General features: G+C 40.5%; 1 protein-coding gene across 1 annotated transcript; it reads right to left on the reverse strand.

Moving 5' to 3' along the window:
* Positions 1-765: 765 nt before the first annotated feature.
* LOC112263091 (folylpolyglutamate synthase, mitochondrial) lies at positions 766-9,591 on the reverse strand. Its single transcript, XM_024439086.2, has 15 exons — positions 9,342-9,591; positions 8,126-8,257; positions 7,844-7,897; positions 7,639-7,703; positions 7,144-7,258; positions 3,594-3,671; positions 3,422-3,483; positions 3,212-3,314; positions 3,011-3,088; positions 2,755-2,902; positions 2,514-2,597; positions 2,234-2,384; positions 1,870-1,945; positions 1,635-1,701; positions 766-1,407 (listed from the first exon to the last, which is right to left on the reverse strand). The coding sequence occupies exons 1-15, from the start codon at positions 9,447-9,449 to the stop codon at positions 1,025-1,027; spliced, it is 1,704 nt and encodes a 567-aa protein (XP_024294854.1). The 5' UTR covers positions 9,450-9,591; the 3' UTR covers positions 766-1,024.
* Between the last annotated feature and the right edge of the window lie 13,558 nt (positions 9,592-23,149).

Here is a 23,149-nt window from a genome sequence, read left to right on the forward strand (position 1 = left end):
AGGTGAATGGATGATCTCCGCATGTGTGGTTCCCTCCTTGAAGCATGGAGGAAGATGTGTGATGATGTGGGAGTGCCTTGTTGGTGACACTGTCAGTGATTTATTTAGAATTCAAGGCACACTTAACCAGCATGGCTACCACAGCATTCTGCAGTGCTACGCCATCCCATCTGGTTTGCGCTTAGTGGGACTACCATTTGTTTTTCAACAGAACAATGATGCAACACACCACCAGGCTGTGTAAGGGCTATTTGACCAAGGAGAGTGATGGTGCTGCATCAGGTGACCTGACCTCCACAATCGGCCGACCTTAACCCAAATGAGATGTTTTGGGATGAGTTGGACTGCAGAGTGAAGAAAAAGCAGCCGACAAGTGCTCAGTATATGTGGGAACTCCTTCAAGACTGTTGGAAAAGCATTCCTCATGAAGCTGGTTGAGAGAATGCCAAGAGTGTGCAAAGCTGTCAACAAGGGAAAGCGTGGCTACTTTGAAGAATCCAAAATATATTTTGATTTGTTTAATGCTTTTTTGGTTACTACATAACTCTATATCTGTTCTTTCATTGTTTTGATGGCTTCACTATTATGTAGAAAACAGTAAAAATAAAGAAAAACCCTTGAATGAGAAGGTGTCCAAACTTTTGACTGGTACTGTTAAAGTCTTCATTCACAACTATGTACAAATTCATACATGCTTTGATTTTCATTATGTACATTAGTCAAAGCGATAATTCAAAGAGAAAATACAATTCAAAACAATCGTAATTCAATCACCCTGAGAAAATCATTCAACTTGACTTGCTGACACAGTACAGCACAACTTCGTACTATGAAAGCCCAGGGATCCTGCACTGAGGACAGAGCAAATTGAGTGCACCACACTGGACAAGAAGCACACATCTATTCAAGAAGACCCTAAGCTGTAAACACCTCAAATATAATACCTGTCAAACATTGAGTGTATCTCAATGTCCTACAAAAATCCAAGCCAGACTGATGGGCCAATTGTTGGGCCAATAGTTAATTAGGAGGCTAGTGAGGGGTCCAGGTATTTCAGCACCCCTCCTACTAGGTGTAGACTACCTGTAACCAGGACAGAGACCTGGGCTGCCTCTCTCAATGGTTCTGCTTTTGCCGTGACACTGGGCTGTACTGGGAGATAGGGGCTCCCTGCAGCAGCCAGCACAGCGTCCCTTCCCTGGCTGATCCACTGGAGGGCGCTGAGGATGCAAGGGAAGACCATGGTGTGGGTCCTGGTCTTGGCCAGCAAGGGGAGCCTGCCCTTTATCAGCAGCTCAGATTCAGACCCCTGCTTAGTCTCTGTTCCACTCAGGCTCTGCCAGCTGATCTGGTTGTCAAGGCAACGGGTCAGCATGTTCTCCACAGACACATTGAAATTCTGCTGATCTGAAAAAGAGCAGAGCAAGCAAAGAAAGTGAAGGACTGCACACACACCTCTCATACATTTCTCACAGCTGGACAATGAATGTGGTAGCATTTTTTTTACACAGCCAAGAAAAGTTATGTAAGTTATGTAATCATATGTTTCATATTCTTTGTGGCAATTATGTACCAGAAAATTGCAATGTCTTTGCAGCTGTCTGTTAAAACCCCAAACATAGAAGTAAACTCACCTGCATTGTTTTCTGTAATAGTTTCAGTGATGTTGGGACAAAACACAGCAAAATCAAACTGGCATGGCTGCAGGGACAACAAAGGGAGACGATGTTAGACATTTATTCTATTTCAGGGTTTGATCTGTTTGTGCTTCTTTAGGTGCTGTACAAAAGTTAGATTCCGGCCAGAGCTACAGAATAGAGCAGCAGACAGCAGTATCTGTGTATCTGATCCCAGACCTGTAGTACTCACCTCTAGGAGTTTGAGCATGGCAGCAGAGTCCCTCTCTCCTGTGGTGTTGAACAGCAGTACTCGGATCACAGGGCTCCTGTCACACACACACAGTGAGTAGGCCTACTCAGAGATGCTGTCTATCAAATAATGACATCAAATCTGACCGTGAAATGAATGGACGGTAAATTTGACACAAAATGTAGTATCGAATCTATATGAGTGTCAAATCTCACATAAATTCTGAGATGGTGTGTGCTGATGTTTGCGTGCATGCTACTATTTCTCACAGTCATATAGGCCTACAGTTTTCTACAATCATTTGACCAACTAAGGCCACTGTAGAGAAGTATGTGGGCCCCCTAGACACCAGGCAGAGACTAACCTGTTGCTACTCTCTTCCTGCTGGATCTCCTGGCTGAACCAGTGTACACAGGCCTGCATGCTGCCCGTGGTGTGGGCTCCGTCCAGGTAGTAGGTGACAGGACCATGCCTCAGAGTCTGAGTTCTTCCAGGCCACTCTGTCACCTCCAAGCCTGGAGACAGAGGGAGGGAGATGAGTGGAGAAGTAAGGGAAGTGTGAGACAGATCCTTTTTCATGTTGTGCTTTCAGGCACAGGTGTTTAATTATCTGGATGTTTCATGGGTGAGAGTGTGCTACCGACCTTTGACCATGATGGGGCTGGGCTTAAAGGCTGTTGCCTGGGAGACCAGCCTGTTCTCCACTATCGGGGCAGCAAGCTGATCATCTGAAAGTCAGTAGAGTCCCACAGTAACTTACTGAACCTCATCACGATTGGAATGTGTACTGTTATCTTGAGCAATATCTTCCTATACTAGCTAGAAAAACATTGTCCTTCTGTGTGAGTTATAATATAACACACATACACATACACACACACACACCAGACTGTCTGTAGCGCTGTAGCCAGGTCTTGCTGAGCTGCAGGGCGAGTGATGCGTTGCAACGCTGCTGTTGTCCAGCCAGGCCCAGACTCAGAGGGCCAGCCCCAGACTCATACTGCTCCAGATCTGGACAAACCCACAGAGGACACTACACAACATAGGGGGTCAGAAAAAGCATCTGAAATATGAGCACGTTCAAACAAACACATAGCAAATCCATCCACATTCAGGAGGAGAAAAGGCCCCAGTCACTCACCCCTATCTCTTTGGCTCTGTCCTGTAGAACAGTCATGGGCCTATCTAGCTGCTTGACAGTGAACACGGGCACCCCTGGCTGGGGAGGAATAATACTTTATTCAACTACATTCACCCCCTGCAGACAGGCTATAGATAGTAAGTACTGTACACAGTGTATATAGTAGGTTGACCTCACCAACACAACATGCATTACTCTCACCTTAAATATGCCTGCTTTCTGCCAGGCGATCTCCTCTATGGTGTTTCCTAGTATACTTGTATGATCAATTCCTAAGGAGGATATCCCACAAACCCACGGCTTCCTGTACGTCAAATGTCAGAAATAAAAATAAGTGATAACAGATTCTGTAACTAATCAATCGTATGTTTGACTTTGAAAGTACATCCTCTATGATATGCAGCAAATTACCTGATGATGTTCGTACAGTCATAGGCCCCTCCAATCCCAACCTCAATAACAGCTAAATCAACCTGTTGTATGAAGAGATACTGCTCAGAATAGTTTACAATGTTCACCCTTGATTTGGTTATTAGTACATTTGTAAACAAACTGTACATGTGACAGGGTATGTGAATGTTACCCTCTCCTGTAGGAAGACATGGAACGCCAGGATGGTGAGGAAGCGGAAATAGGCCGGCATATTAACTCCATGGGAGTCCTGAGGATCAGTGCAGTGACACAGTCATAACAGGGAAGGGTCAGAGTTTCTTTGAGGCTGGTGGGCTACATCAGGGTTCATTCTTCAACACTACACTCTCAGAAAGAAAGGGTATGGTTAGGGTACATTATTGTTCCCTGGGGTACAAAAAGATCAAAATACACATAATGTACCTTCAGAGGTGCACATACAGTATGTACTGTTCAGTACATTTTAGGGTACATGTGAGAATAATCTAGTATAATGGTACATTTTTGTACCCAATATTTTGAATATGGAAGTGTTGTACCAGAGGAGTTGTAACAGAAGTGTTGTACCAGAAGTGTTGTAACAGAAGTGTTGTACCAGAGGTGTTGTACCAGAAGTGTTGTACCAGAAGTGTTGTACCAGAGGTGTTGTATCAGAAGTGTTGTACCAGAGGTGTTGTACCAGAAGTGTTGTACCGGAAGTGTTGTACCAGAGGTGTTGTACCAGAAGTGTTGTGCCAGAAGTGTTGTACCAGAGGTGTTGTACCAGAAGTGGTGTACCAGAGGTGTTGTACCAGAAGAGTTGTAACAGAAGTGTTGTACCAGAGGTGTTGTACCAGAAGTGTTGTACCAGAAGTGTTGTACCAGAAGTGCTGTACCAGAGGCGTTGTACCAGAAGTGTTGTACCAGAGGTGTTGTACCAGAGGTGTTGTACCAGAAGTGTTGTACCAGAGGTGTTGTACCAGAGGTGTTGTACCAGAAGTGTTGTACCAGAGGTGTTGTACCAGAGGTGCTGTACCAGAAGAGTTGTAACAGAAGTGTTGTACCAGAGGTGTTGTACCAGAAGTGTTGTACCAGAAGTGTTGTACCAGAAGTGCTGTACCAGAGGTGTTGTACCAGAAGTGTTGTACCAGAAGTGTTGTACCAGAGGTGTTGTACCAGAAGTGTTGTACCAGAGGTGTTGTACCAGAAGTGCTGTACCAGAGGTGTTGTACCAGAAGTGTTGTACCAGAGGTGTTGTACCAGCTTAAGCGGTCCAAAGAGATTGATCGGGATCTTAAGCACTTACAAATTCATAACAAATTGTACTAATTGACGTTTGTAACAGATCATACTCATTGCAGGAAACATATATACAACATATATACAGTACATACATAGAAATAAACAATTACATTAATCCGATTGATTAATAAATGATTAATTTCTGCAAAACGTGCAGTGTTGATGGAGTTGTTGTCGCTTGCTAATGTTAGCCAACTAGTTAGCTTATTCAATCCCCAAACACCATGCTAGATCCGAGTGGGCCAGTTCGTTTTGCATGGCCCGGTACACTTAGATAGCTGGCTATCTTATTTTATCATCTACTAGCAACATAAAATTACGCATCTCTTTGGGCACTTTAGTACCTACTACTTACATGATTCGCCTCCATCACCAAAGCCACCAACAGGCTGTTCCTTTCTTGACGTCAAAGCCGCAATGTATTGTTGGTATATGAGGTTTTTTGTTGAATGCCGAATTTGGCCCGCGGTTGGTTTTATTTGGCCCCCAAAGTTTTCAGAGAAAAAAAAACGTTTTTTTAATTGTTATTATTGTTAGATATAATAGACTGTAAAAACACCAGGAAATCAGCTCCAAGTGATTTTAATTTAATAAATCTGTTCCCAAGTAATTCCACGCAAAGGAGAGAGACACATGATCGTATACAAATGTATGAAAGGTTTGGAATTATTAGGTTTTAGTCAAACATTATACAGTATCTATTTGGGCTTCTTGCAGTCAATATAATTATAATTATTTTTTACATTTTAGTCATTTTGTAGACACACTTATCCAGAGCGACTTACATGAGAAATTAGGATTAAAATATTGTATTTTCAGCTGTTTGAAGCTGGTATGCAAAACAGAAAGTAAAAGACGCAACAAAAAAACTTAAGAACCAAAGCATAGAAATAGCGCACATAGAAATAATCTAGACCTGCTTTCAATGAGAATGACAGATCTATAACACAGATTTATATGTGAATTTGGTCGAGTCGCCCAAAAACTTAAACATTGCAGCTTTAAAAGGAACAAACGGCTTTGTCACTGCGGTGGTACCCTAAAATGGCAAATTTGTCTATTTTAAGGTACAAACTGCAAGGGTACACTTATGTGCAGCTGAAGTTGGAAGTTTACATACTTAGGTTGGAGAATTAAAACTTGTTTTTCAATCACTCCACAAATTTCTTGTTAACAAACTATAGTTTTGGTAAGTTGGCTACTTTGTGCATGGCATAATTTACATAATTTGTGTCAATTGGAGGTATACCTGTGGATGTATTTCAAGGCCTACCTTCAAACTCAGTGCCTCTTTGCTTGACATCATGGGAAAATCAAAATAAATCAGCCAAGACCTCAGAAAAAATTGTAGACCTCCACAAGTCTGGTTCATCCTTGGGAGCAATTTCCAAACACCTGAAGATACCATGTTCATCTGTACAAACAATTGTACGCAAGTATAAACACCATGGGACCACGCAGACGTCATACCGCACAGGAAGGAGACGCATTCTGTCTCCTAGAGATGAACGTACTTTGGTGCGAAAAGTGCAATCAATCCCAGAACAACAGCAAAGGACCTTGTGAAGATGCTGGAGGAAACAGGTACAAAATGATCTATATCCATAGTAAAATGAGTCCTATATCGATATAACCTGAAAGGCCGCTCAGCAAGGAAGAAGCCACTGCTCCAAAACCGCCATAAAAAAGCCAGACTATGGTTTGCAACTGCACATGGGGACAAAGGTCGTAATTTTTGGAGAAATGTCCTGTGGTCTGATGAAACAAAAATAGAACTGTTTGGCCATAATGACCATCGTTGTGTTTGGAGGAAAAAGGAGGAGGCTTGCAAGCCGAAGAACACCATCCCAACCGTGAAGCACGGGGGTGGCAGCATCATGTTGTGAGGGTAAAATAGAACATTTGTGGGCATAACTGAAAAAGTCTGTGCGAGCAAGGAGGCCTACAAACCTGACTCAGTTACACCAGCACTGTCAGGAGGAATGGGCCAAAATTCACCCAACTTATTGTGGGTAGCTTGTGGAAGGCTAATCGAAACGTTTGACCCAAGTTATACAATGTAAAGGCAATGCTACCAAATACTAATTGAGTGTATGTAAACTTCTGACCCACTGGGAATGTGATGAAAGAAATAAAAGCTGAAATAATAATTCTCTCTACTATTATTGTGACATTTCACATTCTTCAAATAAAGTGGTGCTCCTAACTGACCTAATACAGGGAATTTTTTACTGGGATTAAATGTCAGGAATTGTGAAAAATGTGTTTAAATGTACTTGGCTAAGGTGTATGTAAACTTCCGACTTCATCTCTACCTACTGTATAACTAATGTTACAATGGATCCACCTTACAGGATACAACTACAGTGACAAGTGTTTGTACCCCTTTAAGTACAATTCGTTACCTTTTATCTGAGAGTCTACATGAAGACATACTGTACCTTTGTAGCATCTAACTGGGAAAACACCTCCCAGAAGTATTTGGTGAAGAGCTCTTTGCTGATTGGTTGTCCATTGATGCGTATTCTCTCTCTGACCTGTACCAGGTGTGGTGAGCTGTAAGGAACAGATGACATTCATAATGTTCACAGTAGGAGTGCCAGGAGTGATAAGAATGTTCACATAGCATTGTACAAGCAAGCCAACAGGTCATATTTTGGCCATATTTTCCCAATAGTACAGTTAAGCTTTCTTCATAATTTGAGCACTTCAAAGCAGGCACACTTGTAACAACACAGGTTAATAATTAATTGGGCAAAGACCTAACAAGTCAAAGTTCAGTATAGGGATACCAGTGCTTCTCCATGCGCAAAAACCCTGACACTAAACTTCCCGATGCAACAGGTAAAAAAAACTACAAACGAAACATAAGCTTGAACGCACATACTGAGGGAGAACACAGCAACACCTGTCTTCTTCAGTTATATACTATATACCTGTAAAACCCAGTCCGAAAGCCATAGTCCCTGAGGATTCTCTCAGTAAAGGCACATGTTGATCCCTGAAAGAGCAGAAAGAGAGAGTAAGCAAGTCTTACATTACTTCTATTGTATTTCATGTGTTATTGTACTTCATACACATGTCGAAATAATATTTGAGAAAAGCCTTGTCATTTTTTCACACAAAAAATACCATGTTTACCTTGCCCTTGGTGCCTGTCACATGGATTATATTGAGGTGGTCCAGCTTGTCTACCTAAAACAACATCCAGCCGTGGAGTAGTGAGAGCGGCCCCTATGTCTCATAAGTCAACGGGCCAAGAGAGGCAGTCAACAGATCAAGTAACAGGAGTCGCCAGTGAGGAAATAGAGATTAGCATGTAATGATGCTCAGAATATATAAATATATATATATATTTGAGAGTGTGCAGATTGTGTGATGGCAGTCTAGATGCTGGTTTCAGTGTGTCTGTTGGTCACTCACTGTGAGGCCTGTACGATGGAGGAAGCCCCGCATGGCCTGGAGCTGCAGCTCAGGTAGCTCACTCCGCTCCCTCTGCACCTGATCCAACACACTCACATTGGTCTGCAAGGTGTTCAGAGCACACACTGCTTCCTGCACGCACACACGCACACACGTTTGTTTTATTATCCTTGTGGGGACACAAAAATGGATTCCAATTCAAAATCCTATTTTCCCAAATTCTTAAATCTAAACCTAAACCTAAACCTTAACCCTTAACCCATAATCCTTAACCTAACCTAAGCCTAACCTTAATCCTAAACCCAACCTTAATCCTAAACCCCTAACCCTAGCTGTAACCCCAACCCTAAACCTAACCCATAAGCCTAAAATAGCCCTTTTCCTTGTGGGGGCCGGTGAAATGTCCCCACTTGTCTGAAAGTTCCTTGCTTTACTATCCTTGTGAGGACTCCTGGTCCACACAAGGATAATAAACCAAACCACACACACATGCTTCCACAAACACACACACACACCAATAAGTACATATTGTTATGTGATAACATATTCATAAGATTTGAAAGAAATGACAAAGAAAGGAGTGATCTATCAGTTAATGACAGAATGTCTCACAACATGTGTTCGAATGCAGCAGCTATGGAACTGTAGCAACCAATCAGAACCAGATACAACTGGCATGTAGTGAATGTCAACAACCTATTCACCGTGTACAATAATTTACCGAACTGGCAACTAAAAAGTGACCGATTCGAATCAATAATCAATTGTCTACTACTAAAATCTGTTACCTTTCACACATTATCTGACAATACATCTCTGTCTGATATTTTTTCACAAAATATAGAATACGCACATAAAAACCTTTAGTTCTCCTCAAGGCGACAGATATTTCCATGGTGTTATGTCAGCAGCTGTATAATAAGGCTATCTGCTACATCAAATCCCAGTAGAAGCTGAACTTGAAGCCATGAAGTAGACGACTGCTATAGTCCCTGCAACATTGTGAGTGTAACTGGCATGCCACTTGGGCCCGAGACATCAATACTGGAGTGGAGTGGAGTGGCCAGGTTCTCAACTTTTTCAGCATGCAGCATGCCAATTGTTGGCATACGATTTGCAGCCTCGTAAAGTGTGATGTCAAAGGGGCTTGCAGAAAGCGCACCTTCAGTCACCCAGGCTATATTGTAGAAAAGTAAGTAAGATACAATCCACATACCTCATAATCCATTATGAAAAGCCCAGTAGATGAGGTTGAGAAGTGTAGTCCTGCCTGGTCCTTAGTGTGCAGTAAGAATGACAGTGTGACCAGAGAGTAGTGAACCATGACAGACTTGATTAGGAAACTTGCAGTCAGCAGCAGCACGAGGCATTATGCAATGGTGTGGTAGTCTCTGCCAAGTCAATTATTGGTGAATTTATTGATAGATTTTTTTAGTAAGGTGATTAACCCACAAAGTATTCAAACGCACCAGGTTGACCATCATATTTCAGAAGTTCAAGTTTGAATTACTAATTTATTTTCCTGACAACCAGGGCTACAAGTAGAATACAAAACAATTTGACATAAATATTTGTCTTCATGAGTTGTATAAAATGAAGTCAGCCAAAGCAAAAACCTGATTTGTTTTTATTTACAGTGAGCTCCAAAAGAATTGGGACAGTGACACATGTTTGGTTGTTTTGGCTCTGTACTCCAGGACTTTGAAACTATACAACGACTATGAGGTTAAAGTACAGACTGTGATATTTAATTGAAGGGTATTTTTATCCATATCGGGTGAACTGTTTAAAAATTACAGCACTCTTTGTACGTAGTCCCCCCATTTTAGGGAACCAAAAGTATTGAGACAAATTCCCTTGTATGTGTATTAAAGTTGTAAAAAGTTAAATATTTAGTTTCATATTCATATCACGCAATGATTACATCAAGCTTGTGACTCTACACATTTGTTGGATGCATTTGCTGTTTGTTTTGGTCGTGATTCAGATTATTTTGTGCCCAATAGAAATTAATGGTAAATCATGTATTGTGTCATTTTGGAGTCACTTTTATTGTAAAGAATAATATATGTTTCTATGATTGCGGATAATCCTGAATTAAACGTGAAATGATGAGTGAGAAAGTTACAGATGCACAAATATCATACCCCCCAAAAAATATCTTGGGGGTAGGATATTTGTGCATCTGTAACTTTCTCACTCATCATTATTCATGATTAATTCACAAAATAATCTCAAACACAACCAAAACAAAAAGAAAACGCATCCAACAAATGCTTGAAGTAGTCACTCATTGTTCGTGTTCGTGAGTCTTAGCTTTTCATAGATAGATTTTAACGTTGTAGCGCAAAATATTAGGACTCTACAGACATTTTTGTAAAAAAAAGACCCGGCACGGGCCCCTTCGGGATCCGCCCTTGTCTCACCCCATTAATCAGACTAATGGTTGTTACCAACGGATGCAGAAGAAATAGACAAATCCAATGGTACATCCAGATGTCTGTAGCTCAACCACAGTCGTCTCAAATAAAACTGTGAAGGACCTCGGTGTTACTCTGGACCCTGATCTCTCTTTTGACGAACATATCAAGACTGTTTCAAGGACAGCTTTTTTCCATCTACGTAACATTGCAAAAATCTGAAACTTTCTGTCCAAAAATGATGCAGAAAAATTAATCCACGCTTTTGTTACTTCTAGGTTAGACTACTGCAATGCTCTACTTTCCGGCTACCCGGATAAAGCACTAAATAAACTTCAGTTAGTGCTAAATACGGCTGCTAGAATCCTGACTAGAACCAAAAAATGTGATCATATTACCCCAGTGCTAGCCTCCCTACACTGGCTTCCTGTCAAGGCAAGGGTTGATTTCAAGGTTTTACTGCTACCCTACAAAGCATTACATGGGCTTGCTCCTACCTATCTCTCTGATTTGGTCCTACCGTACATACCTACACGTACGCTACGGTCACAAGACGCAGGCCTCCTAATTGTCCCTAGAATTTCTAAGCAAACAGCTGGAGGCAGGGCTTTCTCCTATAGAGCTCCATTTTTATGGAATGGTCTGCCTACCCATGTGAGAGACGCAAACTCGGTCTCAACCGTCTTTACTGAAGACTCATCTCTTCAGTGGGTCATATGATTGAGTGTAGTCTGGCCCAGGAGTGTGAAGGTGAACGGAAAGGCTCTGGAGCAAGAACCGCCCTTGCTGTCTCTGCCTGGCCGGTTCCCCTCTTTCCACTGGGATTCTCTTCCTCTAACCCTATTACAGGGGCTGAGTCACTGGCTTACTGGTGCTCTTTCATGCTGTCCCTAGGAGGGGTGCGTCACTTGAGTGGGTTGAGTTTCTGATGTGATCGTCTTGTCTGGGTTGGCGCCCCCCCTTGGGTTGTGCTGTGGCGGAGATCTTTGTGGGCTATACTCGGTCTTGTCTCAGGATGGTAAGTTGGTGGTTGAAGATATCCCTCTAGTGGTGTGGGGGCTGTGCTTTGGCAAAGTGGGTGGGGTTATATCCTTCCTGTTTGGCCCTGTCCGGGGGTAACATCGGATGGGGCCACAGTGTCTCCTGACCCCTCCTGTCTCAGCCTCCAGTATTTATGCTGCTGTAGTTTATGTGTCGGGGGGCTAGGGTCAGTTTGTTATATCTGGAGTACTTCTCCTGTCTTATCTGGTGTCCTGTGTGAATTCAAGTATGCTCTCTCTAATTCTCTCTTTCTTTCTCTCTCTCGGAGGACCTGAGCCCTAGGACCATGCCTCAGGACTACCTGGCATGATGACTCCTTGCTGTCCCCAGTTCACCTGGCCGTGCTGCTGCTCCAGTTTCAACTGTTCTGCCTGTGATTATTATTATTTGACCATGCTGGTCATTTATGAACATTTGAACATCTTGGCCATGTTCTGTTATAATCTCCACCTGGCACAGCCAGAAGAGGACTGGCCACCCCCCATAGCCTGGTTCCTCTCTAGATTTCTTCCTAGGTTTTGGCCTTTCTAGGGAGTTTTTCCTAGCTACCGTGCTTCTACACCTGCATTGCTTGCTGTTTGGGATTTTTGGGCTGGGTTTCTGTACAGCACTTTGAGATATCAGCTGATGTACGAAGGGCTTTATAAGGGCTTTATTTGATTTGATTTGAAGGTTTAAAAGAGGTTTAAAGTCCAAAACACGCCAGTGGTAAGGTGGAACTCATTGGGTAAACATGTCTCTCTAAGATATCACGCATTTGAATACCTTTTTGAAACCCTGATTAATAAAAAAACAACAGCAACAGTCTGTTGTTGTGACACTCCGCCTGCTTCATGTGTGCCTGCATGGTTAACACCCTGCCCTAAATCCTGGTGATATGTTACACAAGCAACAGGCTACAGTTGCAACATCGTCAGTTAAATATATGTTGTAAATTATAGGTTCGTTTTATTTGCAGCTAAGAATGTTTTTACATTGGTACTCATTGGTGGGGTTAGACAATAACACTTCAATAGTTTTATGGTAATAGAACCTGCAATTTGGGTCTGTGTGAAAGGTGGGCAACTCCTCCAATTACAAGTGACACAGTTTGTATTACTAGAAACTCCTTTCTATGATGCGCTACGTATAGGCAAATGGAAAATAATGGGTATTTATGAAAGGCGATGTTTTATGTTTTGCTCAACTACAGAGATAATACAGGCTACTCCTGTTACAGTACTGTATCGTGGAAAAGACTAGCTAATGCCCACAGCATATGGCTAAATCAGTCATTACAGAGATAATTGATATTTATATAGAAGAAGACATTTTTAAGGAAGCCATGTGTTTAACTGTAATTAGAAAAAAATATCTGGTGATTGCATCTGAAAAATGCCACATCAATTGAAGCCATATTGCTTCCATTTTATAAGGCCTTATGTTCCCCAGAAAAAAATATTATCAAAAGTTACGTAATTTATTGGACCCCTGAATGATTAACAAGAATCAGGTTGATTGTAAACATGGCACTGACACATATTTCATACCACCATCTGGGTTGCAAATGTTTACCATCTGTAACATACACTGCAAATACTACAGTTTAAGTATATAGTATGTGCAACATAAGGACACATAGAAGAGAGGTTGTAATGGGACCAATGTAAAAATAGATTTCAAGTGTTACGACTTTCAATGTATAGTACAGTACCAGTCAAAAGTTTGGACACATCTACTCATTCAAGGATTTTTCTTCATTTTTACTATTTCTTACATTGTAGAATAATAGTGAAGACATCAAAACTATGAAATGACACATATGGAATCATGTAGTAACCAAAAATGTGTTAAACATATCAAAATATATTTTAGATTCTTCAAAGTAGTCATCCTTTACCTTGAGGACAGCTTTGCACACTCTTGGCATTCTCTCAACCAGCTTCACCTGGAATGCTTTTCCAACAGTCTTGAAGGAGTTTCTACATATGCTGAGCACTTGCTGGCTGCTTTTCCTATACTCTGCGGTCCAACTCATCCCAAACCATCTCAATTGGGTTGAGGTCAGGTGATTGTGGAGATCAGGTCATCTGATGCAGCACTCCATCACTCTCCTTCTTGGTCAAATAGACTTACACAGCCTGGAGGCATGTTGGGTCATTGTCCTGTTGAAAAACAAATGATAGTGCCACTAAGCGCAAACCAGATGGGATGGTGTATCGTTGCACAATGCTGTGGTAGCCATGCAGGTTAACTGTGCCTTGAATTCTAAATAAATCACTGACAGCTTAACCAGCAAAGCACCCCCACACCATCACACCTCCTCCTCCATGTTTCACAGTGGGAACTGTTTCATGCAGTCTCCTCTGAACAGTTGATGTTGAGATATGTCTGTTACTTGAACTCTGTGAAGCCTTTATTTGGGCTGCAATTTATGAGGCTAGTAACTCTAATGAACTTATCCTCTGCAAATAAAATAAAATACAATTTTATTGGTCACATATACGTGTTTAGCAGATTTTATTGCGAGTGTAGCAAAATACTTGTGCTTCTAGTTCCGACAGTGTAGCAATAGCTAACAAGTAATATCTAACAATTTCACAACAAATACCTAATACACAAAAATCCAAGTAAAGGAATAAGAATATATAAATGTGTGGACGAGCAATGTCAGAGCGGCATAGGCTAAGATGCAGAGTAGAGAAAACAGTATATAAATATGAGATGAGTAATGCAAGATATGTAAACATTATTAAAGTGAAATTATTAAAGTGGTCTACGATTTCAAGTACGTATGTAGGCAGCAGCCTCTCTGTGCTAGTGATGGCCATTTAACAGTCTGATGGCCTTGAGATAGAAGCTGTTTTTCAGTCTCTCGGTCCCAGCTTTGATTCACCTGTACTGACCTCGCCTTCTGGATGATAGTGGGGTTAACAGACAATGGCTCGGGTGGTTGTTGTCCTTGATTATCTTTTGGGCCTTCCTGTGACATCGTGTGCTGTAAGTGTCCTGTAGAGGTAACTCTGGGTCTTCCTTTCCTGTGGAGGTCCTCATAAGAGCCAGTTTCATCATAATGCTTTGTGGTTTTTGCAACAGCACTTGAAGAAACATTGAAAGTTCTTGAAATGTTCTGCATTGACTGACCTTCATGTCTTAAAGTAATGATGGACTGCCGTTTCTCTTTGCTTATTTGAGCTGTTCTTGTCATAATATGGACTTGGTCTTTTACCAAATAAGCTGTCTTCTGTGTACCATCCCTACCTTGTCACAACACAACTGATAGGCTCAAAAGCATAAAGAAGGAAATAAATTCCACAAATTAACTTTAACAAGGCATGTCTGTTAATTGAAATGCATTCCAGGTGACTACCACATGAAGCTGGTTGAGAGAATGTACAAAGCTGTCAGCAAGGCAAAGGATGGTTACTATGAAGAATCCCAAATATAAAATATATTTTGATTTGTTTAACTATTTTTTGGTTACTACATGATTCCATGTGTGTTATTTCATAGTTTTGATGTCTTTACTATTATTCTACAATGTAGAAAATAGTAAAAATAAAGAAAAACCCTTGAATGATTAGGTGTGTCCAAACTTTTGACTGGTACTGTATGTCGGGCGATGAATGATCAAACCAATAAGAATTAATCAAAAAATAATATTTTGTCTTATTTGAAGGGGTTGGTGAATCTAACTTCATGCGTTTATGTGTGTTATTTAGAGGAGTGAGAAACCTTATGTTGTTGGGTTGTGTGTGACAGGAAGTGTTAAATATCTCCTGTTTGTTTTTTAAGATGTACAGTGGCATAGCAATTATCTCTCATAGCGCATATACCCAGAACCCTCAGTTAAGTTAGATAATAGTCTGGATTCCAATGCTTTCATGAGATTGTTGGAATGCAGCAAACCAACATCAGGAAACAGGTTTCCTCATTAGTGGCTGTTTCTCCATACCATAGTAATAGGAGTCAGACATGTATGGCTCTCCAAGTCCAACAACACTATTATACAAACCAAGACCAATACTATCACACCTTTTTAGTTCACTTTTTTTCAAGTGAAACATCACTGAATGTTGGAAAAGTTGGGAGTGCAATACAATCATATAGAAATATAATTACTGAAATAGTTTTACCAACAGGTAAAGAAAAATGATTGCAGTAAATCAGCTTTAATATTGCAGATTGTGGCTTCCATCAATGTAATTGTCTGCATCATTTCCAATCCCCCAAACTATATATTTTTGTAAATATACAGTATTTATAACATATATATATTATATTTTCCCCTAACCCTACCACCCCTCCTATAATAGGAGTAAACAAATGGACAACAACACCTAGGCTTCTCTTTTCAGTTTATACTACAGTTGAAGTTGGAAGTTTACGTACATTTAGGTCATTAAAACTTGTTTTTCAATCACTCCACAAATTTCTTGTTAACAAACTATAGTTTTGGCAAGTCGATTAGGACATCTACTTTGTGCATGACACAAGTAATTTTTCCAACAATTGTTTACAGACAGATTATTTCATTTATAATTCACTGTATCACAATTTCAGTGGGTCAGAAGTTTAGATGCACTAAGTTGACTGTGCCTTTAAACAGCTTGGAAAACTCCAGAAAATGATGTCATGGCTTTAGAAGCTTCTGATAGGCCAATTGACATAATTTGTCTTAATTGGAGGTGTACCTGTGGATGTATTTCAAGGGCTACCTTCAAACTCAGTGCCTCTTTGCTTGACATCATGGGAATATCAAAAGAAATCAGCCAAGACCTCAGAAAATAAATTGTAGACCTCCTCAAGTCTGGTTCATCCTTGGGAGCAATTTCCAAACACCTGAAGGTACCATGTTCATCTGTACAAACAAAAGTATGCAAGTTTAAACACCATGGGACCACACAGCTGTCACACAGCTCAGGGAGGAGACACGTTTGTTCTCCTAGAGATGAACATACTTTGGTGTGAAAAGTGCAAATCAATCCCAGAACAACAGCAAAGGACCTTGTGAAGATGCTGGAGGAAACAGGTACATAAGTATCTATATCCACAGTAAAACGAGTCCTATATCGACATAACCTGAAAGGCCGCTCAGCAAGGAAGAAGCCACTGCTCCAAACCCACCATAAAAGTTCAGACTACGGTTTGCAACTGTAGTCTTTGGGGACAAAGATTGTACTTTTTGGAGAAATGTCCTCTGGTCTGATGAAACAAAAATAGAACTGTTTGGCCATAATGACCATCATTATGTTTGGAGGAAAAAGGGGGAGGCATGCAAGCTGAAGAACACCATCCCAACCGTGAAGCACGGGGGTGGCAGCATCGTGTTGTGGGGGTGCTTTGCTGCAGGAGGGACTGGGTGCTATTTGCAGCGTTAGCTCCAGGTAAATCTTGCAATTTTTTAATTTTTAATTTTACCTTTATTTAACCAGGCAAGTCAGTTAAGAACAAATTCTTATTTTCAATGACGGCCTTGGAACAGTGGGTTAACTGCCTGTTCAGGGGCAGAACGACAGATTTGTACCTTGTCAGCTCGGGGGTTTGAAACCTTGCAACCTTGCAACCTTGCAACCTTCCGGTTACTAGTCCAACGCTCTAACCACTAGGAAACCCTGCCGTAACCGTCATTGTTACCCAGCCATTGTGATTCTGTCTCTTCGCAGCAAAATCTGCAGAGCAGGGATGGTTGTATCCCCCATATGTGACACGTTTCAGGAAACTGGGCGCATGTCGCACGTCACTACTTCACCGGAAAGGCAATTGAACGTAAACTTTGATTTCTTTTGTCAAAATGCATATTTTGGGGGGCAGAAATGCCTTCTGGAACATGTGAACTTTAATGTGCTTTAATAACAAACTTGTATTCCATCCGTAAATGTGAATACAATTGTTTAATTATGAGCCTAGTTGGTTTTGCCAAGACAGGAACATTCCCGCTAGCCATGATTGGCTGAGATTTAGTAATGGATGGGGTGGACATGATGGCAGATGTGTTTGGATTGGTCTGCCTATGTAGCATGCTTCTGTCTATAACGTGAGCTGGTCAGTATGTGTTGATAGTTCTTTCTACCGAGCCGTTTTTGAAAGATTTAACGCCATCGAGGACTACAAACGTGTCGCTACTTTCCCCGACAACACTGATTCCCTGAATTTAGCAGGCGCTGTCGACGGATCAGTTGGAAAAGATGATGGGCTACTTTCTGCACACGCCATGGTCAGTGTGAACCAGAGTGACTTGACAACGCTGTCCAAGCAAGATGTTGCTACCAACAGTCTGCCGCGAAGCGATCATCCATGTATACGGGTAAGAGTCTAGCTACATTTTCAGATATTATACGTTTCAAAGATTTGTCAGAAAGTTGTTTTCATTGCAAGTTTCTCTCTGCTACCACACGGCGAGCGGTACCGGAGTACCAATTCTCGGTCCAAGAGGCTTCTACAGCTTCTAACCCCAAGCCATAAGACTTCTGAACATCTAGTCAAATGGCTACCCAGACTATTTGCATTGCCCCCTCCCCTCTCCACACAATTGCCACTATGTTGTCATCTATGCATAGTCACTTTAATTTACTCTACCTACATGTACATTCTACCTACCTCAACTAACCTGTGCCCCCCACACATTGACTCTGTACCAGCACCCCTGTATATATTGTAATTTGAATTACTTGTTACATTTATCTCTTATTCTTCTCCATATTTTTTGAAACTGCACTGTTGCTTAGGGGCTTGTAAGTAAGCATTTCACTGTAAGGTGTATTCGGAGCATGTGACTAATAAAATGTTATTTTATTTGACGTTAAAGCATACTGTTAGCTACAGTAGCTTGGGAACGTCCGCTTGATGGCTTGCTAGCTAACGTTATGTGTATTATCTTGTTATGGGATTTTTATGAATAATGACTCAATTATGTATACATTTAGCTTAGAATTATAACTAAACAAAATACTACTCTGTTACTGTATGAATGTATGAATCTTATTATAATCACAACACTGAATATAATGTGGGCAGTTTTAGTTCTGAATTAGAACAAGGACTTTCTGTTCCTTGTTAGAAACAAATGGAGCTATCGTCAGACCGGCTGGAATACTGTGTTCCTTGCAGGACATTCTGTCCCCACCCAGGGAGGGGAGAGACCTTGGGCTTGTAGTAGATTGCTTAACAGGTGGCAGACAATATGAGAAGGCTTGTGAACTATATTGCCATAGTATCTGAGAGGAGGAGGGACATTTATGATGAAATGTGAGGTATATAGACCAATGTACCGGAAATTATAGGGAGAACGTTCCCGTGAATAAACAATTAACTATTGGTACTATTGTAGACTGGGCCTCTGTCTGTCTTCATTTCTATCAGTATCCTACAAATCCTGATATAGCAGACTGAGTAGTTTAATTGAATTGGTTAATGAACACGATAACTAAATTCTCTTGACAGATCTGTGTACTAATATTATTCAAGTCAGAAATGCATTGCACTGCTGGTTATAGCCTAATGTTAGCTCGCTAACCTTGAACCTAGTTGGTTAGCTCTTTAACTACCTGCAGATTCATACTACAACTATGAAAATGTTTGTATTGATAGAGGTATTAGTTAGGATTATGAATAGGGCCACGTTTTATATTTCATGAACATGTGTACATGTCTAGACAATAGTGATCCATCCACTTAGCTAGATGTGCCTGGTGGGTGGTTATTGCATTCCCTTCACATGACCCATCAATTTAGACAAGTGTGTCGGGTAAGCGTCATCTAATATCTGTCAAATATTTGCATCTGGACACTTTCTGTTTTTGATATTGCTACGATGCAAGTAATCATTTCACTGTTTACACCTTCTGTATCCTGTGCATGTGACAAGTACATTTAGATTTGATTTGACATAGTATGTGTTTACCAGATATTGTCATGTGAAGAACACCATGACCTGCAACAGTCAGATTACGATATAGGCATATAGTGTCCCATACAATAAGGATATTTTTACTTGGAATATTTATTTATTGTAGGCTTCTATTTTTTTTTATCTCTTTTAGTCATAAAATATTTGGTTGTTTACTAAACTACTTACTCTGTTTAGCACATGGCCTCACATGTGAATCCTTAAAGAGATGGGTGGGGCTAAAGCTTAAGAAGGTGTGAATGATGCTGAAAAGGTGCAGACAAAGAAGAGCTCTCCAGTAGGTGTACCAGTAGGTGTATTAACTCAAAAGTGGGATTACAAGTTTATTAACTTTCAAAGCAGAATTCATTTCCCATTGTTCCTCAACTGCAGTATATGATATATATAATTGTATAGCTCTGAGTCTCTACCTTTATCCAATGTAAAAAACACCATTTCAAATGTTTCTACATAAGCCCGAATTCGAGGTGGTCGGTCACATAAATATATATATAACAATCTATTGGTTGCAAGAATTTTGTATAATACTTTACATTTGAATTGAGCATCGTTTTGTGTATCAGTTCATAATTCATGTGCCATGGAATCGGTACATCGAACATTTCTTCCCAACTATGTTTCAATCATATGGCCCAGCTGTACTTTTTTTGGTCCTTAAGTGAAACTGGTATACTTTTTTAGTACAGTTTTCTTGAACCAATTTATGAATAACTTTTTTTAATAATACGCCCTGATCTGTTTCACTTGTCCTTGTCTCCACCCCCCTCCAGGTGTCGCCCATCTTCCCCATTCTCCTCTGGGTACTTATACCTGTATTCTGTTTGTCTGCTGCCAGTTTGTCAGGTTTGTCAAGTCAAGTGTTTTGTCTAAGCTCCTGCTTTTCCCCAGTCTCTCTTTGTCTCCCCCTCCTGGTCTTGACCCTTGCCTGTCCTGACTCTGAGCCCGCCTGCCTGACCACTCTGCCTAACCCTGAGCCTGCCTGCCGTCCTGTACCTTTGCCCCTACTCTGGATTACCGACCCCTGCCTGCCTTGACCTGTTATTTGCCTGCCCGTGTTGCTGTAATAAACATTGTTACTTCAGCACAGTCTGCATTTGGGTCTTACCTGAAATGTGATAGTATCACTGAAGACTTTAGTGAGAGGTCTAATGCTTTAATATTTAATCATTTCTGCACTCCGAATTCATATTCATTACAGAAATATGCTGTTTAATTTTGTCTGGTTTACTGTTCCAAATAAAATATAATATGTTTTGCTGATATAATATTTTTTTAAACAAGTCGCTAGGTGTAGGCAAAACCATAGGCATTAATCAGAGTGGTTTTTCCACAAATATAAAGGTATTTTCCTTTCCATGGCAGCCAGATCTTATCTATTTTTGCAAAATTTCTTTTAAAATGTATTGTAGTGAGATAATTTCTTTCTTTCGCGATATGAATAACAAGTATGTCCACTTCACCATCAGACCATTTCATTGGTAAACTCCACGGTAATATAAAAGTTGTATTTTTTGGTTATCCAATACGTAATATAGTACAAATAACTTGGTTGTAATCCACAGAGGTTAGAAAAATTATCTAGATCATCAATGAGGATATGGAGCATAGGAGGTTGGTGAGATTGGAGAGAACAGGCTTGTGGTAATGGCTGAAGCAGAATCAGTGGAATGGTATCAAATACATTAAACACATGGTTTCCAATTCCAATTACTCCATTCCAGCCATTATTATGAGCCATCCTGCCCTCAACAGCCTCCATTGATGTGGAAGGATCTAAATTGTGGATTTTAAAGAAAACATGATCAGCGTACAATGACACCTTTGTTTTTATGCCCTGCATTTCTAGCCCCTTGATATTACCGTTGGATCTGGTTTTAATAGCTAACATTCCGATGGCCATAATAAATAGATATGCCGATAATGAACAACCTTGTTAACTCCTCTGGACAGTTGAATACTTTTTGAGACGTAGCCATTATTTACTATTTTCACCTAGGTTTATTATACATAACTTTAACCCATTGTATAAGAGATTATCCAAAATTGAAATATTCCAGGCATTTATAAATAAATTCCAGTCGTACTTTATCAAAAGCCTTTTCAAAGTCAGCTATGAATACCAGGCCTGGTTTCCGAGATTTCTTAGTGTTCTATTGTTTCCAGTATTTATTATTTTATCTCCAATGTGTCTTCCATGTAAAAAGAAATGTCTGATTAGGATGAACAATATTCGACAATACCTTTTTAACTCTATGCACTATGCATTTTGCTAGAATTTTTGCATGTAAGAGGCCTCCAATTTTTTTAACGGACTGGATCTTTATATTTACCACTTGGGTCCTGTTTCAGGAATAATGAAATCAGAGCTTCTTGTTGAGAATCTGATAATCTACCATTTTTAAAGGAGTGGTTAAAACATGTTAATAATGGACCTTTGTGCACATCAAAGAAAGTGTGGTATATCTCAACTGGTATGCCATCCAGCCCTGTTTTTTGAAACCTCACTGTCGGTTAGGGGCTCGTATGTAAGCGCTTCACTGTAAGGTCTACACATGTTGCATTCGGCGCATGTGACTAATAACATTTGATTTGAATTGATTTGTTTTAGTGGGTCTCTGACCGCATTTATCTTTCTGTTTTGGCTGCGTATAGGCTACTTGCAGTGGGCCTATAAAGCAGATAAGGACTTCTCCTTAGTGTATGGATCACTCAGGTGGGTGTCTAGGGTATAGGGCTGGGGACCATTCCATCATGACAGGACAATAAATAAATCAGCTATATTTCAAATTTATTTTAAAATGTATATCCCATATGTTCACAAAATTGAAAGCTCTCTCTGTCACAACTCTCGCTCGATGACACACATGGGCTCTGGCATTTGCAACCATTGCCCTTTTTTTAACTCCACACTTTTCCAAACACAAAAACACACACCCAAACAATACACCTTCACATACTGTACCGGCATACTGTGCCTTCTACTGTATGTCCTCAGTTTGCTGTGTTTTTATCCCTACCATGTTGATTCCTACCTAATTTCAGGCGTTTGAGTACTTCTTCATTTCAATAATGGTGCCTTCTAACACTGTCTTTTATCTTTTTATAAATACTATGAATAGAAAGTTGAATGCTAATTAGTTTACAACATTCCCTATCTTGAATTGTATAGTGTATTTGTAGTTTATTTCTTTGTCAATTGTTGTATTGTTTGTATGACTGCCAAAGATGGACAATTATCTAAAACCTTCAAATCAGGTCATTGTGAAGGGTAAATAACCATGAAAAGCCTACAAGCCCATAAAGTTAACTCATACCTGTCTGAAGTGTTACAGTAGCATCACCATGCCTAAATATGAATAATTATCCTTGGTCAATGTTCCAGTGATGAGGGGAACAAAGAGTTGATCATGGAAAGCTTCCTGGGCTTTCATGCTATATGGAGAGTGGGCGAGGGATGTGTGAAATGGTCTCAGTTCCTCCAGTATCATGTCGTAAGCTGAATCAGAATTAGTTAGGTAACATTGATAAATATGTAACGGCCGTTGTTGGTGAAAGAAGGTGAGGACCAAGGTGCAGCGTGGTATGTGTCCATATTTATTAAATGAACACAGAAATAACAAAAATAACAAAGAGAAACGACCAAAAGCAGTTCTGGCTGGTGCAGACACACAACAG

The sequence above is a fragment of the Oncorhynchus tshawytscha genome, linkage group LG12 (genome assembly GCF_018296145.1).
Source record: "Oncorhynchus tshawytscha isolate Ot180627B linkage group LG12, Otsh_v2.0, whole genome shotgun sequence".
Taxonomy (NCBI): Eukaryota; Metazoa; Chordata; class Actinopteri; order Salmoniformes; family Salmonidae; genus Oncorhynchus; species Oncorhynchus tshawytscha.

Coding starts and splice junctions, on each gene's coding strand:
- LOC112263091 (XM_024439086.2), bottom strand. CDS start 9,449: ATGGTTCACTACTCTCTGGTCACACTGTCATTCTTACTGCACACTAAG. Junction 3,315..3,421: donor GACTGTACGAACATCATCAG/GTAATTTGCTGC, acceptor TTTGACGTACAG/GAAGCCGTGGGTTTGTGGGA. Junction 2,903..3,010: donor ACAGAGCCAAAGAGATAGGG/GTGAGTGACTGG, acceptor TATGTTGTGTAG/TGTCCTCTGTGGGTTTGTCC.